Here is a 13,654-nt window from a genome sequence, read left to right as displayed (position 1 = left end):
GGGGACTGTCTTGTCTCCCTTTCTCTTCACCATTTACACCTCGGACTTCAAGTACTGCACAGAGTCTTGTCATCTTAAGAAGTTTTCGGATGACTCTGCCATAGTTGGATGCATCAGCAAGGGAGATGAGGCTGAGTACAGGGCTACAGTAGGAAACTTTGCCACATGGTGTGAGCAGAATTATCTGCAGCTTAATGTGAAAATGACTAAGGAGCTGGCGGTAGACCTGAGGAGAGCTAAGGTACCGGCGACCCCTGTTTCCATCCAGGGGGTCAGTGTAGACATGGTGAAGGATTACAATTACCTGGGGATACAAACTGACAATAAACTGGACTGGTCAAAGAACACTGAGGCTGTCTACAAGAAGGGTCAGAGCCGTCTCTATTGCCTGAGGAGACTGAGGTTCTTTAACATCTGCCGGACGATGCTGAGGATGTTCTACGAGTCTGTGGTGGCCAGTGCTATCATGTTTGCTGCTGTGTGCTGGGGCAGCAGGCTGAGGGTAGCAGACACCAGCAGAATCAACAAACTCATTCGTAAGGCCAGTGATGTTGTGGGGATGGAACTGGACTCTCTGATGGTGGTGTCTGAAAAGAGGATGCTGTCCAAGTTGCATGCCATCTTGGACAATGTCTCCCATCCACTACATAATGTACTGGTTGGGCACAGGAGTACATTCAGCCACAGACTCATTCCACCGAGATGCAACACAGAGCATCATAGGAAGTCATTCCTGCCTGTGGCCATCAAACTTTACAACTCCTCCCTTGGAGGGTCAGACATCCTAAGCCAATAGGCTGGACCTGGACTTATTTCCAGGCATAATTTACATATTACTATTTAACTATTTATGGTTTTATTATTACTATTTAATTATTTATGGTGCAACTGTAACGAAAACCAATTTCCCCCGGAATCAATGAAGTATGACTATGACTATGACAATGACTATTGCCACTAAACGAAGTAGCACCCTCTCATATTCCTTCTGAATATTTCACCTTTCACCCCAAACCTGTGGCTTCTAGTGCTATTCCCATCCAACCTGAGGGGAAACACCTGCCTGCATTCACTCTATCAACACCCCTCATAATTTTGTAGAGCTCTGTAAGATCTCATCTCTTTCACGTGTGCTCCAAGGAATAAAATCCTAACCTATTCAACTTTTTTTTCATAACTCAGGTTCTCAAATCCTGGCAGCATCCTTGTAAATTTTCTTGGCACTTCTTCAAGCTTATTGATATCTTTCCAGTTGATAGTCAATTTCTGTATTAGCCTCCCAAAATATCTGAGGTGACACCTCATCAGTACTAGGAAGTTAACCATCCTTATCCACGTCAAGACAAACAGCACCTTCTCTTTAATGTGGATCTGATCCATGAGACCACTAATCTTTTGCCTCAGCTCTGTAACCTCTGTGTCTATCTCCCAAATGAATACACAGATGCAAAAATCATTTACAACCTCCACTATTTCTTTCTGCTCCATGCTAGATAACCACACTGATCTTCAGAAGGACCAATTTTGTGCCTTTTGCTCTTACTATTACTATATCCAACATATCCTTGGAATACTCCTTAACTTTTTTTGCCAGACCAACATCATGTCTACTCCTAGCCCTCGTGCTTTCTCTCATGATCGCTTGCATTTTTTATGCTCATCAGGCATTTCATTTGATCTTAACTGCCAACACATGATATGCACCACTTTCTTGCAGCCTTTTAGTTTTGTGGGAATATTATCTGAATATTGAAGATGACAACTTCATCTCTTCTCCAACGTGTGTGCATGCATCCACTTCTTGATCAAGGTTGTAAAGTGATCAGTAATTGAGACAATCTTGCAGAACATGAACTAAGCTTCAATGAGCAAATTATTATCGTGTGTCACTATTGATTACATCTTCATCACTCTGGTAATGATTAGAAGGAATCTAATAAAGCAGAACTGGCTGAATTAGATCAGTCTTGCATTTTTGTAAATTGAACACATGTGGCGAATTGTCAGCTAGCTAATGACTTCAGTCCTGCATGAGAAATTCCTGCAAAAAGGTCTGCCAAATATTTGTACACAGATCTTTAGCATTCTATTTGTAGTATTATATTATATTTGGTGGATTCTGCCACTTTATCATTTACAGAGTGAGTTGACGAGCAACAAACAATCAGTAGGAGGAACTCAGTAGGTCAAGCAGCATCTGTAGAGGAAAAGAATTGTTAATATTTTGGGTCAAACTTGTATCAGGACTGAGTGAATTAAATTGGCTAGCTCATGGGAAAGTGGATCCTTGGGAGAATACTGAGGAAACATATATTGTGCACATTCAGCTAAGAACATTGACCAGCACTGAGATTGAGACCTATCATCTGTACAAACAATCTGGCCTTCAATGTGGTTGGAATGATAATACCAAAATGTTCATCTCCTTGTCCACCACCATTTTCAACACTATGTGATAATACTATAGAGATTTACTTTGATATCTAGTCTGTTCCTGTGAGGTACTGTTTTATGTTCTATGTTTCCAGTTTTAAAATCACACCATCAGAGTAATAAAACTTGATAGGCTGAATGTTGGAATTTAATGTACATAATTATGCACACATTATTTCTGCACCATCTCCACAAGACGATATTCTTTGTTTGTTCTCGTGCTGGTGTTGCAAATGTGTTTTGTTTAAAGGTTGATCTGTACTAATCTACCCACAACCTAATACTTGTTGGGTGATGCAAGGCGGGGGGAGGGAGTGTTCTGTTGGTTCTACAAACTTAGCTTCATATTTTGAGGAATAATTACTCAGGCTCATTTGTCCCCTCATTCTCCACTTTCACTCAAAGCTCATAAATATACTGATGTTAACTTGCTCTATTCAGCTTTGAGTGAAAGAGGAGAATCATCAGGGCATTAGGCAACTCCAGTGGTTATTCAGCATTCTGCTGAGTGTGCTGCCCTCATGCAACTGCCAGGATTTAGTCAATAACTAAACTCCCAGAGTAGATTGACTGCTTATTCTCATGATATTGCATTGTACACAATAGAGAATACAAATAAATTATACAACAGATAAAGCTGAAAGGAGTATTTAGATGGCATGACAGAGTGAAACGGAAAACAGAGAACCTATTTGGATCAGTATTCATAAACTAGATAGATATGTTCATTATTTAAAACATGCTGAAAAATTACCATCTCAATAAAGGGGAGATATTTAATATTTACAAGTAATAAATTCACAACTTACTTGAGCAAACATAATATTATGACTCACAGCAACTAAAATTGACTTGTTTTTTTCATATCTGAAGCATAATATTAAACTATAGTCATCATTTCATTCCACAATATCAATGAGACAGTAGTCTCATTTAGTGGAAATTACATTGACAGTAGTTCAAATTAGCTCTGATTGAATTAACATGGATAGCTACTTTAAACCATGTTCCACAATATTGGTATCAAATAGATTTAAATGCATGAAAATCCTCTTCAAATATTATAGCAAAGTCATTAACACTGCTGAAACAAGTGGAGTTATTTGCTACCAGCATTGCATGATTCAGTTTTAACTAACGTATAAAGCCACGTCAAAGCAGAATTAAATTTGTACGTGGTAGCAAATTTGCTTCCAAATCAGAAGTTGAATTAATTATATGACATTATATTATGTAACGTTACAGAGTACAATGCTGCAATATGAGATTTTGCTGCGTATTCACATTCAAAATAGGGCAACCTAGAAAGGAAGTTTCTCTGTTGGGATGTCCTTTATAAGTACGGCTAGCATTCAATATCTGCGGATTGCTACAGCTGCAAATACTTACAGTGATTTGACACCATACACAATGAAGGCCTGTAAGACCCTGATAACACTTGATGGTTTTATGGCATTTGTTACATTTCTTTGGACAGTTTCCTTCCACCCAGAAGTGATGCATTACCTAAAGGAAGCAAATATGTATGTAATTTGTTTAGAAAATACATTTTGTCTATAATGTAAATCCAATGCAATTCACAGATAAGTAAAAGGGCAGCTCACAGTTGCATTCTTTTTTGACTTGACATAGGTGTTGATGCAGGAGGGAAGAGCTCTGGACACACAGCGTTCGTGTACAGTATACTTGCAGACTACAAAATTAAAAACATGGGTCAATAAAATTAACGTGACCTTTCAAACGTAAGGCAAAATAATTAAAAGTGTCATATTTTCATTATTATAATTGATATTTAATCCCTGTCTGTGCCTGAAGAGAAAATATCAAGCATGGATGTTTATTTCCACTGCACTTCAGGAAGAATCTCTAGCCAATATGTTGCTATTAATAGTTACGGCTGAAAAAAGTAGAAAGGAGTCATCATTTAACCAGTTTGAGTCCATCCACCATTCAGTGATTTCCTGACTGATCTATTACCAAACTCTATTTGTTTGCTTTGTTTCAGTTTACTTTAAAATGCTCTTGACTGGTAAAAATCTAATGACCTGTTTTTTATTAAATGAAATTTAATAGCTATTATCTTAATTATATCAGACTTTGTAGAAAGAAATATTTCTTGGTTTCTCTTTTGAATGGTTCAGCTTTAATTTCAAGGCTCTGCCACAATGACCAAGGTTTGCAAACAAATAGTGAAGGTTTCAGCAATTATCCTCTCAATTCCTTTCAAAATTCCAGCTTCTCAATCAAAGAAGAGACCTTTACCCATTAAATACCAGGGAATATAACCCTGGTTTATACATTAGCTAGCATATTATATCATTAGAATGCTGACAGGACTTTATTGAATCTGAGTTGTACGCCTTCCAGTAACAAATCATTTCTGAGGTATGCTCTCTAAAAGTGTGCAATGTTCCAAGAACAACCTTTAATTTTTACAATTTTATAACGAAGGAAAAAAGTCCTCCCAGTTTACATTCAGGTCCTCCAGATTTTATTCCTCTAGGTATCATTCCATCAAACTTAGTGTACATGGAGTTTTAAATCGTTGCACTTCTCCTATCTTATCTTTTTATACCATTTAAAAATACTCTGTTCTATTCCTTTTTGGTTCAAAATGGATGACTTCATAGTTATATGCACTAAAATTCATCAACCACAGCTTTGTCTGTTAGCCATAAATCAATGTCGCTTTATAATTCAACGTTCCCATCTGTGCTATTTACCGTGTCACTAATCTGTGTCACTGTAAACTTGAATTTATGGGTCACTATTGTTTTTATTCATAGCCATTAATAAATATTGAGAACTGCTGAGACCACGGATTCCAAATATGCTCTGGGTACCACTGATTCATCATCATTATGATGTGCTGTGTCGTAAGACGTCAGCAATCATGGTCTCATGACGATTGCTCTTGGCAAATTTTTCTACAGGAGTGGTTTGCCATTGCTGCCTTCTGGGCAATGTCTTCACAAGATGTGTGGCCCTAGCCATCATCGATACTCTTCAGAGATTGTCTGGCTGGTATCAGTGGTCACAGAACCAGGATATGTGATTTGTACTAGCTGCTCATCTGACCATCCACCACCTGCTCCCATGGCTTCATGCAACCCCAATTGGAGAGCTTTACAGATACTACACCTTGCCCAAGAGTGACTTGCAGGCTAGTGGAGGGAAGGAATGCCTTACATCTCCTTTGGCAGAGACATGTCTCCACCCTGCCTCCGCCGATTACTATATTCTAATTGAAATGTAAAGCTACTTTGGTTACTGAGGCCCCCATTGGTGGGGGTTGACCATGGAAATTGCATCGTAGGTGTCCACGTGATATGTAAGCCAGTATGCAAGCTAGAACAGTATGATACGGAAAGCAAGCTGGTGCCCACACACCCGGCTCCCCTGCACCATTCAGCTGATGAATCCAAAGGAACAGCAGAGGCTGATAGAGTTTGGCACCAGCGACATCTCAGGAGTTTCCAGTCAGCCTTGAACTCAACATAGGACTGCCTTAAGGGCTCCAGCTCCGGATTTTTCCTCACGGTTTACTCACAAAGCCTTCCCCATGAGGGGGTATAGCCACCAGGCAGAAGTTTGAGATCAGAGTTTTCATTCACCTCGGTGAGCTGCCAACCATGGCTGATGAGCCCCATTTGCCCAAAGCAACTGGTTTTAAGGCACCAGTAACCTACCTTTGCCCATTCTCCTAACAATAGAAATTGTTCCGCCAGAAGGCAGCCTGTTTAACTATCTTACCTCCCTTCTAACAAACCCAACATCGTCACCAAGCTAATGTTTCGCCTTCTGTCCTACAAGAGTCATATTAAGTAGAGCCATATCAAATGCCTTCTGAAGGTCCCTATAAGTCACTGGCATTTTGTTGTCTCCAATTTCAGTTACTTCTACTAAAAGATTACATGAATTTTCTGGCCGTGATCTACCTTTCAAAAGATTCATGTCAGATCTTGCTAATGAGCTTAATTTTCTCAAAGCACTCTATTACTTCAGCCTTAACTATGGATTCCAATATCTACCATACAAAAATGTTGGACTAATTATAACTTATAATTGTATTGAGAATTTACTAGTTTAATTCCCTGTCATTTTGTACATAGCTGGCCATTGGTGTCATGGCATCCTCACCAGACTTCACATCCGGGTTTGAATCAGGCTGGCTCCTTGCACATGCTGAGTTGAGTGTCCAGCTAGCAACTCGGTCTTATAAAAACAGACAAAAACGCTAAAGAAACAGCTAGATTGCCACAAGGCATGGAAAGGAAAAACAACTTGTACGTAAATAAATTGCATTCAAGGTTTCCAACAAAGAAAAATCTCAGAATTGAGAGCTTTTTAAATTTTTAAGAATAAAACATGTTATTTTCTTGCCTACATCTTTAACCTGTACTGAAACCCCATGGATTTCCCATTATTGAAATGATTATATTTTCTCAATGCTCAAAACCACTCACAATAACTTCAGTTAGCTTCAGTTTTTGATTTATTAGTTCCTTTGAAATGCCAATTATACTATCTATTTACTGCAATATGAAGAATAGCAATTATTTAACAGGTCTTTATTTTCATTTGCAGTATTTCAACATCTGTTGACACTTTTCTGACATTCACCAGGGTAATCACATGATCACTTAATTTTCTCCGCATGTATGTATCGTTTTGATAATGTTATTCAGATTTACTATTTAGAAACTCACTAGAGAAAAACTGAATGAAAATGTGTTCACTACACTACCAGAGGAATCAGCCAGATGAGACACATCATGCATAGAAATAAGAGAGCAACACACATAAAATGCTGAGGGAACTCAATAGGCCAGGCAGTATCTATGGAAAAGAGTAAACAATTTTCCATTTCGGGTCAAGACCCTTCTTCAGAACCCTTCATCAAATAAGTGAGATTTATTTTAAATAGTGAATGAAAATATTCCAGGCTTTACCAGTTGGTCAAATCAATTAACCAAATATGGATATAATAAAGAGGGTAAATTAGTCCATTGAAATTACTTTTTTTTTAAATTGCTTGGGTATAATTTGCACTCTGTCATAAAATATCACCCAGAAATAACAAGAGAATGAAAATGATCTATTTTATATAAAGAATCACTCTTCAGCGCAGGCAATCTGAATTTTCAAAAGTGTTCATTTCTTTTTCATAAGAAATGAACTACATTCTGATTTAAACTTCATTCCAGTTATGCAATTCAGGTAAGTTGGATTCATTACTCTTCAAAATAATTTTCTCTCATACAGACTGTAACATAATAAAAAATGTCTAAATATGAAATGCAGTTGTCTAATGAATTTATTTACAAGCTATCATACATTTGATCTGAGGCATATTATAGCCTACTTCTAACGAAGATCCCACATTCATAATTTCAAAATATTTCTGTTTATGTACAATTTGTCTGCATTATTTAGATTATTTAATTAAAATGACGTTGTGGTCAGTTTTTAGTGCATGTGCTGTGTATTACATTTTGTAAAAATATTAGGTGAAAGTCTGAATAATTCCAAGCGACACTAACTCTTTTCAAGCTCGCAGCATGTAAGGTGTCTGTACAAATTAAACACTGTAGGTTTGTTAAATGTTTGCTAATAGCAGCTGGATTATTTTTGGTCTCAGGCACTAGTGGCATGAGAACAAAAGACCAAAGAGTTCATCTGTCTCTGCACAACTCTGAATGCTTGTGGATTGAACCCCTGTTTGTTGAGGCACCTTTCACTCAGGTCTTGGGACTTCACCTAGACCGTGGGATCACAATCAGTGTCCAGGACAGACCCAGGGTGTTTCCATGAGTCGGAATCTGAAGTTCCCCTGACGACAGTGTTTTTCGAGATCCCAAGAAGATGAGCATGGCTTTGAGGTTGCAATGCTTTGTGACCCTGGGGATGAGCCAATTCTATGCTGGTGCCACTGACTGAAGAGTTGCAGGAGAAAGCAGAATATTGTGAACAGAGGTCTCTGTCGGAGATGTCGGGCAAATTGGCAAAATGCTCCCTCTCCTTTGTTGGTGAGAGATATTTTGTTGCCGATTCTCGAGTTGGAGCACTTGGAAAAATATGCGACGTGGCAGACTTGAACGCTGTAAATCAGTGTATTTTTTTTTGACTTGTTAGTCTCCTCTCTCGCTATGTGACACCTTTCTACCCTTTATTAGGGAGGGAGGGAGAGACTGAAGTATGTTGAATTGTCGGGTGAACGATTAGTTTTTGTTGTACTGCAGATCATGGTCGTTATTGAGGGCTTTGCTTGGTGGCTGGAGGGTGATGATACTTTTTTGTTGAAATAAGTGGGGGGGGAAGGTTGTTGCTTTGCTGCTACTTGTGTGTGGGAGTGGAGAATAGCAGAGCTTTTGGGTTCTAACATTTTTACTGTCACTCATTCTTTGGGGCACTCTTCTGTTTCCATGGATGTCTGTGAAGAACAAGAATTTCTGGTTGCATATTGTATACATTCTCTGATAGTAAATGGAACAATTGAATAATTGAACAGCGACAATCAAGTCCCCCAATGACAGCAACATTCAAGTGGAGATTAAGAACCATAAACCCTGACATTTCTGCGAAAAATTTTCTAACTTACTACATACTATTTAGAGAGGTTTATTTGTGCTTTCCATTTTATGATAATAAATTAGGCTCAAGTTACTTTGTTCCGCTTGTACGCTTATTAACACATCTCCTGGACACTCGAATAGTTTGGGTCTTCTGGGTCTGATTGAACCAGCCCATTAAAGTACAATAAAAAAATCAGATCAGCCAGCATCTGTGCAGGCAGAGGGATGGTTGACATCTCAGGACTGGACAAGGACTGGGAGAGGAGAGGGGAGATAGTTACTATGAAGATGTGAAATGGAAGGGTGAGAGAGGAGTTGAGAGGTGAGAGAGGAGTTGAGAGGTGAGAGGTGGATACAGGAAAGGTGGGTGCTGATGGGCTGATGGGGGGTAGGTGGGGATCGAAGAGGTGGAGATGAGACACAAGGGCTGGTGGGTGAAGGGTAGAGCCAGAAAGAGCCGGGCCGGGGATGGGGGGATGAGGAAAGGTGGAGGTAGAGGCAGAAGCAGAGAGGAGATGGTGAGTAGAGATACAGGAGGCTGCAGATCTGATAAGTAAGGAAGGTGATGTATTGCCAGATAAGGGAGGGGTGGCGGACGGATGGAAGCATTTGGGAAAAAGGCTAGTTGTCTCAGTTGGCTAAGTATCTGGGTGATAGGGAGATAGAACCATGTGGGGGAGGGGAATAAATCTGGATAGTGGGCAGTGGGGGGGGGGATGATGGGAACACAGGTTGGAGAAAGGGAGGTAAAAGAATGGGATGGATCAGGAGAGAGCAAGAAACATGGGGGGGTGGGAGTGTGCTACTGAAATTGCAAAATTCGGTATTCATTCCAATGGATTGTACACTACTCAGGCAGATTATGGGGTGCTGTCCTTCCACAGATGGGGTAGTAGAGAAAGGATGGTGTGGGAATGGGAAAGGGAATTGAAATAGCATGCAGCCAGGGACTTTGGATAGCCATTGTGCTTTGCAAAACAGTTGCCCAACGTTTTGGTCAGGCTGATGTAAACGAGACTACACTGAAATTTCAAAATAGACCAGGCAAGGTAGGAGGTTGTTAATCTTTTCCTGACTGGAAGGGTTGTTTAGTGGTGAGGGAAGTGTAGGGACATGGATTTCGTTTCCAACGGTCACAAGGAAAGAGCCATAGGATGAAGAGAGGTAAGGATGGCAGAGAAAATGATCCCTGTAGAGCCTAGAGAGGGGTGGGGAGGGGAAGATGTGACCAATGTTGGCAAAATGTTGCAACTGACAAAAAAAGATTAAGGAAACAAAGGCTGAGAGGGTGAGAGGTGAGAACCAAGGGAACTCCAACTCTGTTCTATCTGTGAGGCAGGAGTAGGACGAGGGTGCTCAGAGGTGGAGAAAGAGAAAGAAAGGGAAGGGTAACAGGGGGGAGAGAGAAAATGGGGAGAATGAGAGAGGGGATGACAGAATGACATATATAAGAGAGTGAGAGAAGGGAAAGAGAAAAGAGAGAGAAAGGGGAAAGAGAGAAAGAGGGAGGCAAAAAGGGTGAAATGAGAGAGAGTGAGAGAAAGGATGAAAGGTAGATAGGGCAGAGAAAGAGGGGAATGAAAGGTGGGAGAGGAGGCCAAGGGGTGGAGAGGAAGAGGAGGAGGCCAGTACACACAGGTGGGGGGGGGTGCGGTGTTGAGTCCAGAGGAGGCGAGTGTACAGTAGGGAAAAGATTGGTGGGGGGGGGCACAGAGTGTGGGGGTGGGACAGAGAGTGCAGGGGGGTAGAGAGTGTGGGGGTGGCAGAGAGTACGGGGGATGGGGAACGAAGAGCGCCAGATGGGCAAAGAGTCTGGGCACAGACGATGTAGTCGGTGAGGCATAGAGGGCTGGAAAGAGAGACGGAGGGTGAAGCAGGGCGGGGGAGAGAGAGAAATGGGGAGAGACAAGGTAGAGAGATGGGAAGAGGAAGAGAGGGGGAGAGAGAGAGAAGGTGGAGAAAGAGATGGAAGAGAGCGAGACGGTGAGAGGGAAGGAACTGGAGAAGGGATGGAGAGGGAAAGGGGTGGAGAAGTGGGGAGAAAGAGAAGGGGGTAATGGGAGAGGTGTGGCAAGAGACGGGTCGCAAACATAGTGTAGCGAGAAAGAGGTAGAGTGAGAGAGGGGTGGAATGAGAAGAGGGAATGAAAGGGGGCAGGAGTGAGAAATGGGAGGAGCATGAGGGGGCAGAATGGTAGAGGGGAGGAGTGTGAGAGGGGAGGAAAGAGAGAGGAAGATCAGGAGAATGGAAGAGTAAGAGAGGGGAGGAGTGAGACAGGGGATCAGTCGGGGAGAATGATGAGATGAGAAAAACAGGGAGAGAGATGGGGAGGAGAGAGAGATCAGGAAAGACAGGGGAGAAAGAAGGGGCTAGGAGATATGGGATTGAGACCGTGGGGGAGATGGGAAGGAGACAGCATGGCAGGGAGGTACATGGGTAGCGAGAGACAAGGAAATGGATGGGGAAGATGGAAGGAAATACAAGGTGGGACAGCAGTAGGGGAAAGAGAGGTGGGGGTTAGACAGCGGGACAAGAGATATGGGAGAGAGAAAGTCAGGACAAGATGGGGAGAGACTAGCTGAGTGACAGGGTGACAGAAGGTGGTGAGAGATGGGGGGAGCAGAGTCCTTCAGTTTTCGATAGGTTTTAATGAGTTTTCTCATCATTCTAAATTCCAGCGAATACAGGCCCGGAGCATTCAAACTCCCCTCATATGTTAACACCTTCATTTCCAGAATCATTCTCATGAACATCCTCTGGACCTCTTTCCAATGCTAGTACGTTTTCTTAGATAATGGGCCCAAAACTGCTCAAGGTACTCTAAGTGCAGTCTGACCAATGACTTATAAATCCTCAGCATCATGCCCTTCCTCTTCTCTTCTAGTCCTGTCAAAATAAATGCTAACTTTGCATTTGCCTTCCTTAACACCAACTCAAGGTGCAAGATAACTTTTAGGGAATCCTGCACATGGAATCCCAACTGCCTTTGCACCTCTAATTTCTGAATTTTCTCATTGCACACCAACTGCCCCATCCTCAGCCCTATTACTTCAGTTCTCATCCCCCTTTTCATACAGGTCCCCAGAAGAGATCCCAATGGTCCAGAACTCTGAAACTCTGCCCCCTGCACCAATTCCTCAGCCACTCAGTCACCTATACTATAATCCTATTCCTGCCCTGACTAGCACGTGCACTGGGAGTAATCCAGATATTGCTACCTTGGAGGTCCTGCTCTTCAGTTTCTCTATATTAATTGTGCAGGACTTTTTCCCCTTTTCTATCCATGCGATTGGTGCCAATATGCACCACAACCTCTGACTGCTCACCGTCCCTCTTGAGAATCTTCTGCAGCCATTCTGAGACATCCTGGATTCTAGCACCTGACAGGCAACACACCATCTTGGCTTCTCTTTCCAGCCACAGAATCTTTTGTCTGTCCTGAATATAAAGTCTCTTATCACTATCGCTTCACCTGACTTTACCCATCCTTCCTGAGCCTCAAGAGCCGGCCACAATACTATTGGCATGGCTGCTGCTGCTGTGCCCTGACAGGTCACCCCCACATCTCCCCCAGGAGCATCTGAAAGGGTATACTTGTTGCTGAGGAGAATGGCCATAAATGAATCCTTGCACTGACTGCTTACTCCCCTTACTCCTCCTGGTGCTCACCCATCCACTGTTTGAAGCCTGCACTGTGGGTGTGACCACCTCAGTAAAAGTCTCATTCTTGGGGTTTTTCAGCATCCCAGATGGCCCTGAGCACGCAGCTCCAGCTCCAGATCCTTCATCTTGTCAGTTAGGATCAGCAGTTTGACGCACTCCCCGCAGATGCAGTCATCAGAGGGACTATCAGGTACCCTGAAATCCAACATCTCATACAAGAAACATTCTGCTAACTTAACTACCATCCTGCCAACACTTTTTATACCCCTAACTTCTCAGACTTAAGTTTGAGCCTGCACCTTTTCTCACCCAAACCTGTTGAGCCAAAGCCTGACCACTCTAACATTGTTCTCTCCAACAATGGCCACTCCACATAAGCTTTGCTTCTTTTTATTGGCCCTTGCTAAGTTAATATTAACCCAAGCAATCTCGCGCTCTGCAGACAAATCCCAACAGGCCCTGCTCGCTTTTAAGAAACTGACAAGCCATGTCCACAGGGAAATGTCTCAAACTCACTCTGTGATCATCCACTCCACAGATTGGGGTGGGGGGGGGAAGAGAAATGGGGGAGAGAGGGGAAAGAAATACAGGGGAGAGCGATAGTGGAGGAGACAGAAAGACGGGATGCCTTGTTAACATAGTGGTACGAATGATATAGTTTGGCAGAGTGAACATCATTTCAATGTTGTGTGAGCATGAACTCTTAACATATTTTCCTGATTGTACATAATGCATGCACAACTATGCTGTTCAAATTCATGCATCAAATAGCAGATATTTTACAGCCTGCAGCTCAACGCAAAGCCGTGCCCAGTTCAACTCAACCGTTTCTTTACATCATGTACATCAAAAAATCATCAGATAGAACTTAACAAAATAACTTGGAATACAATTTTGATTATTCACTAATGTTGAACAAGTTTGTTGAATAATGTCTTCACCAACCTCATCAACTCGAGAGATCTCCCATTCATTACCAATCC

The 13,654-nt window shown here is 41.9% G+C and overlaps 1 protein-coding gene across 2 annotated transcripts in view; it reads right to left on the bottom strand.

The window, feature by feature from the left end:
- dgkb (diacylglycerol kinase, beta) overlaps positions 1–13,654 on the bottom strand; it is an 828,029-nt gene that overhangs the window by 500,737 nt on the left and 313,638 nt on the right. For both annotated transcript variants that reach the window (XM_063043772.1, XM_063043771.1), the window contains exons 11-12: positions 4,038–4,126; positions 3,823–3,939 (exon numbers count right to left, since the gene is read on the bottom strand). In XM_063043772.1, coding sequence (XP_062899842.1) covers positions 3,823–3,939; positions 4,038–4,126 — 206 coding nt within the window. The remainder of the gene's footprint in view (positions 1–3,822; positions 3,940–4,037; positions 4,127–13,654) is intronic.

This window comes from Mobula hypostoma, chromosome 3 (genome assembly GCF_963921235.1).
Source record: "Mobula hypostoma chromosome 3, sMobHyp1.1, whole genome shotgun sequence".
NCBI lineage: Eukaryota > Metazoa > Chordata > Chondrichthyes > Myliobatiformes > Myliobatidae > Mobula > Mobula hypostoma.
The sequence above is the reverse complement of the archived record's forward strand: the minus strand, read 5'-3'. Positions and strand labels throughout refer to the sequence as shown.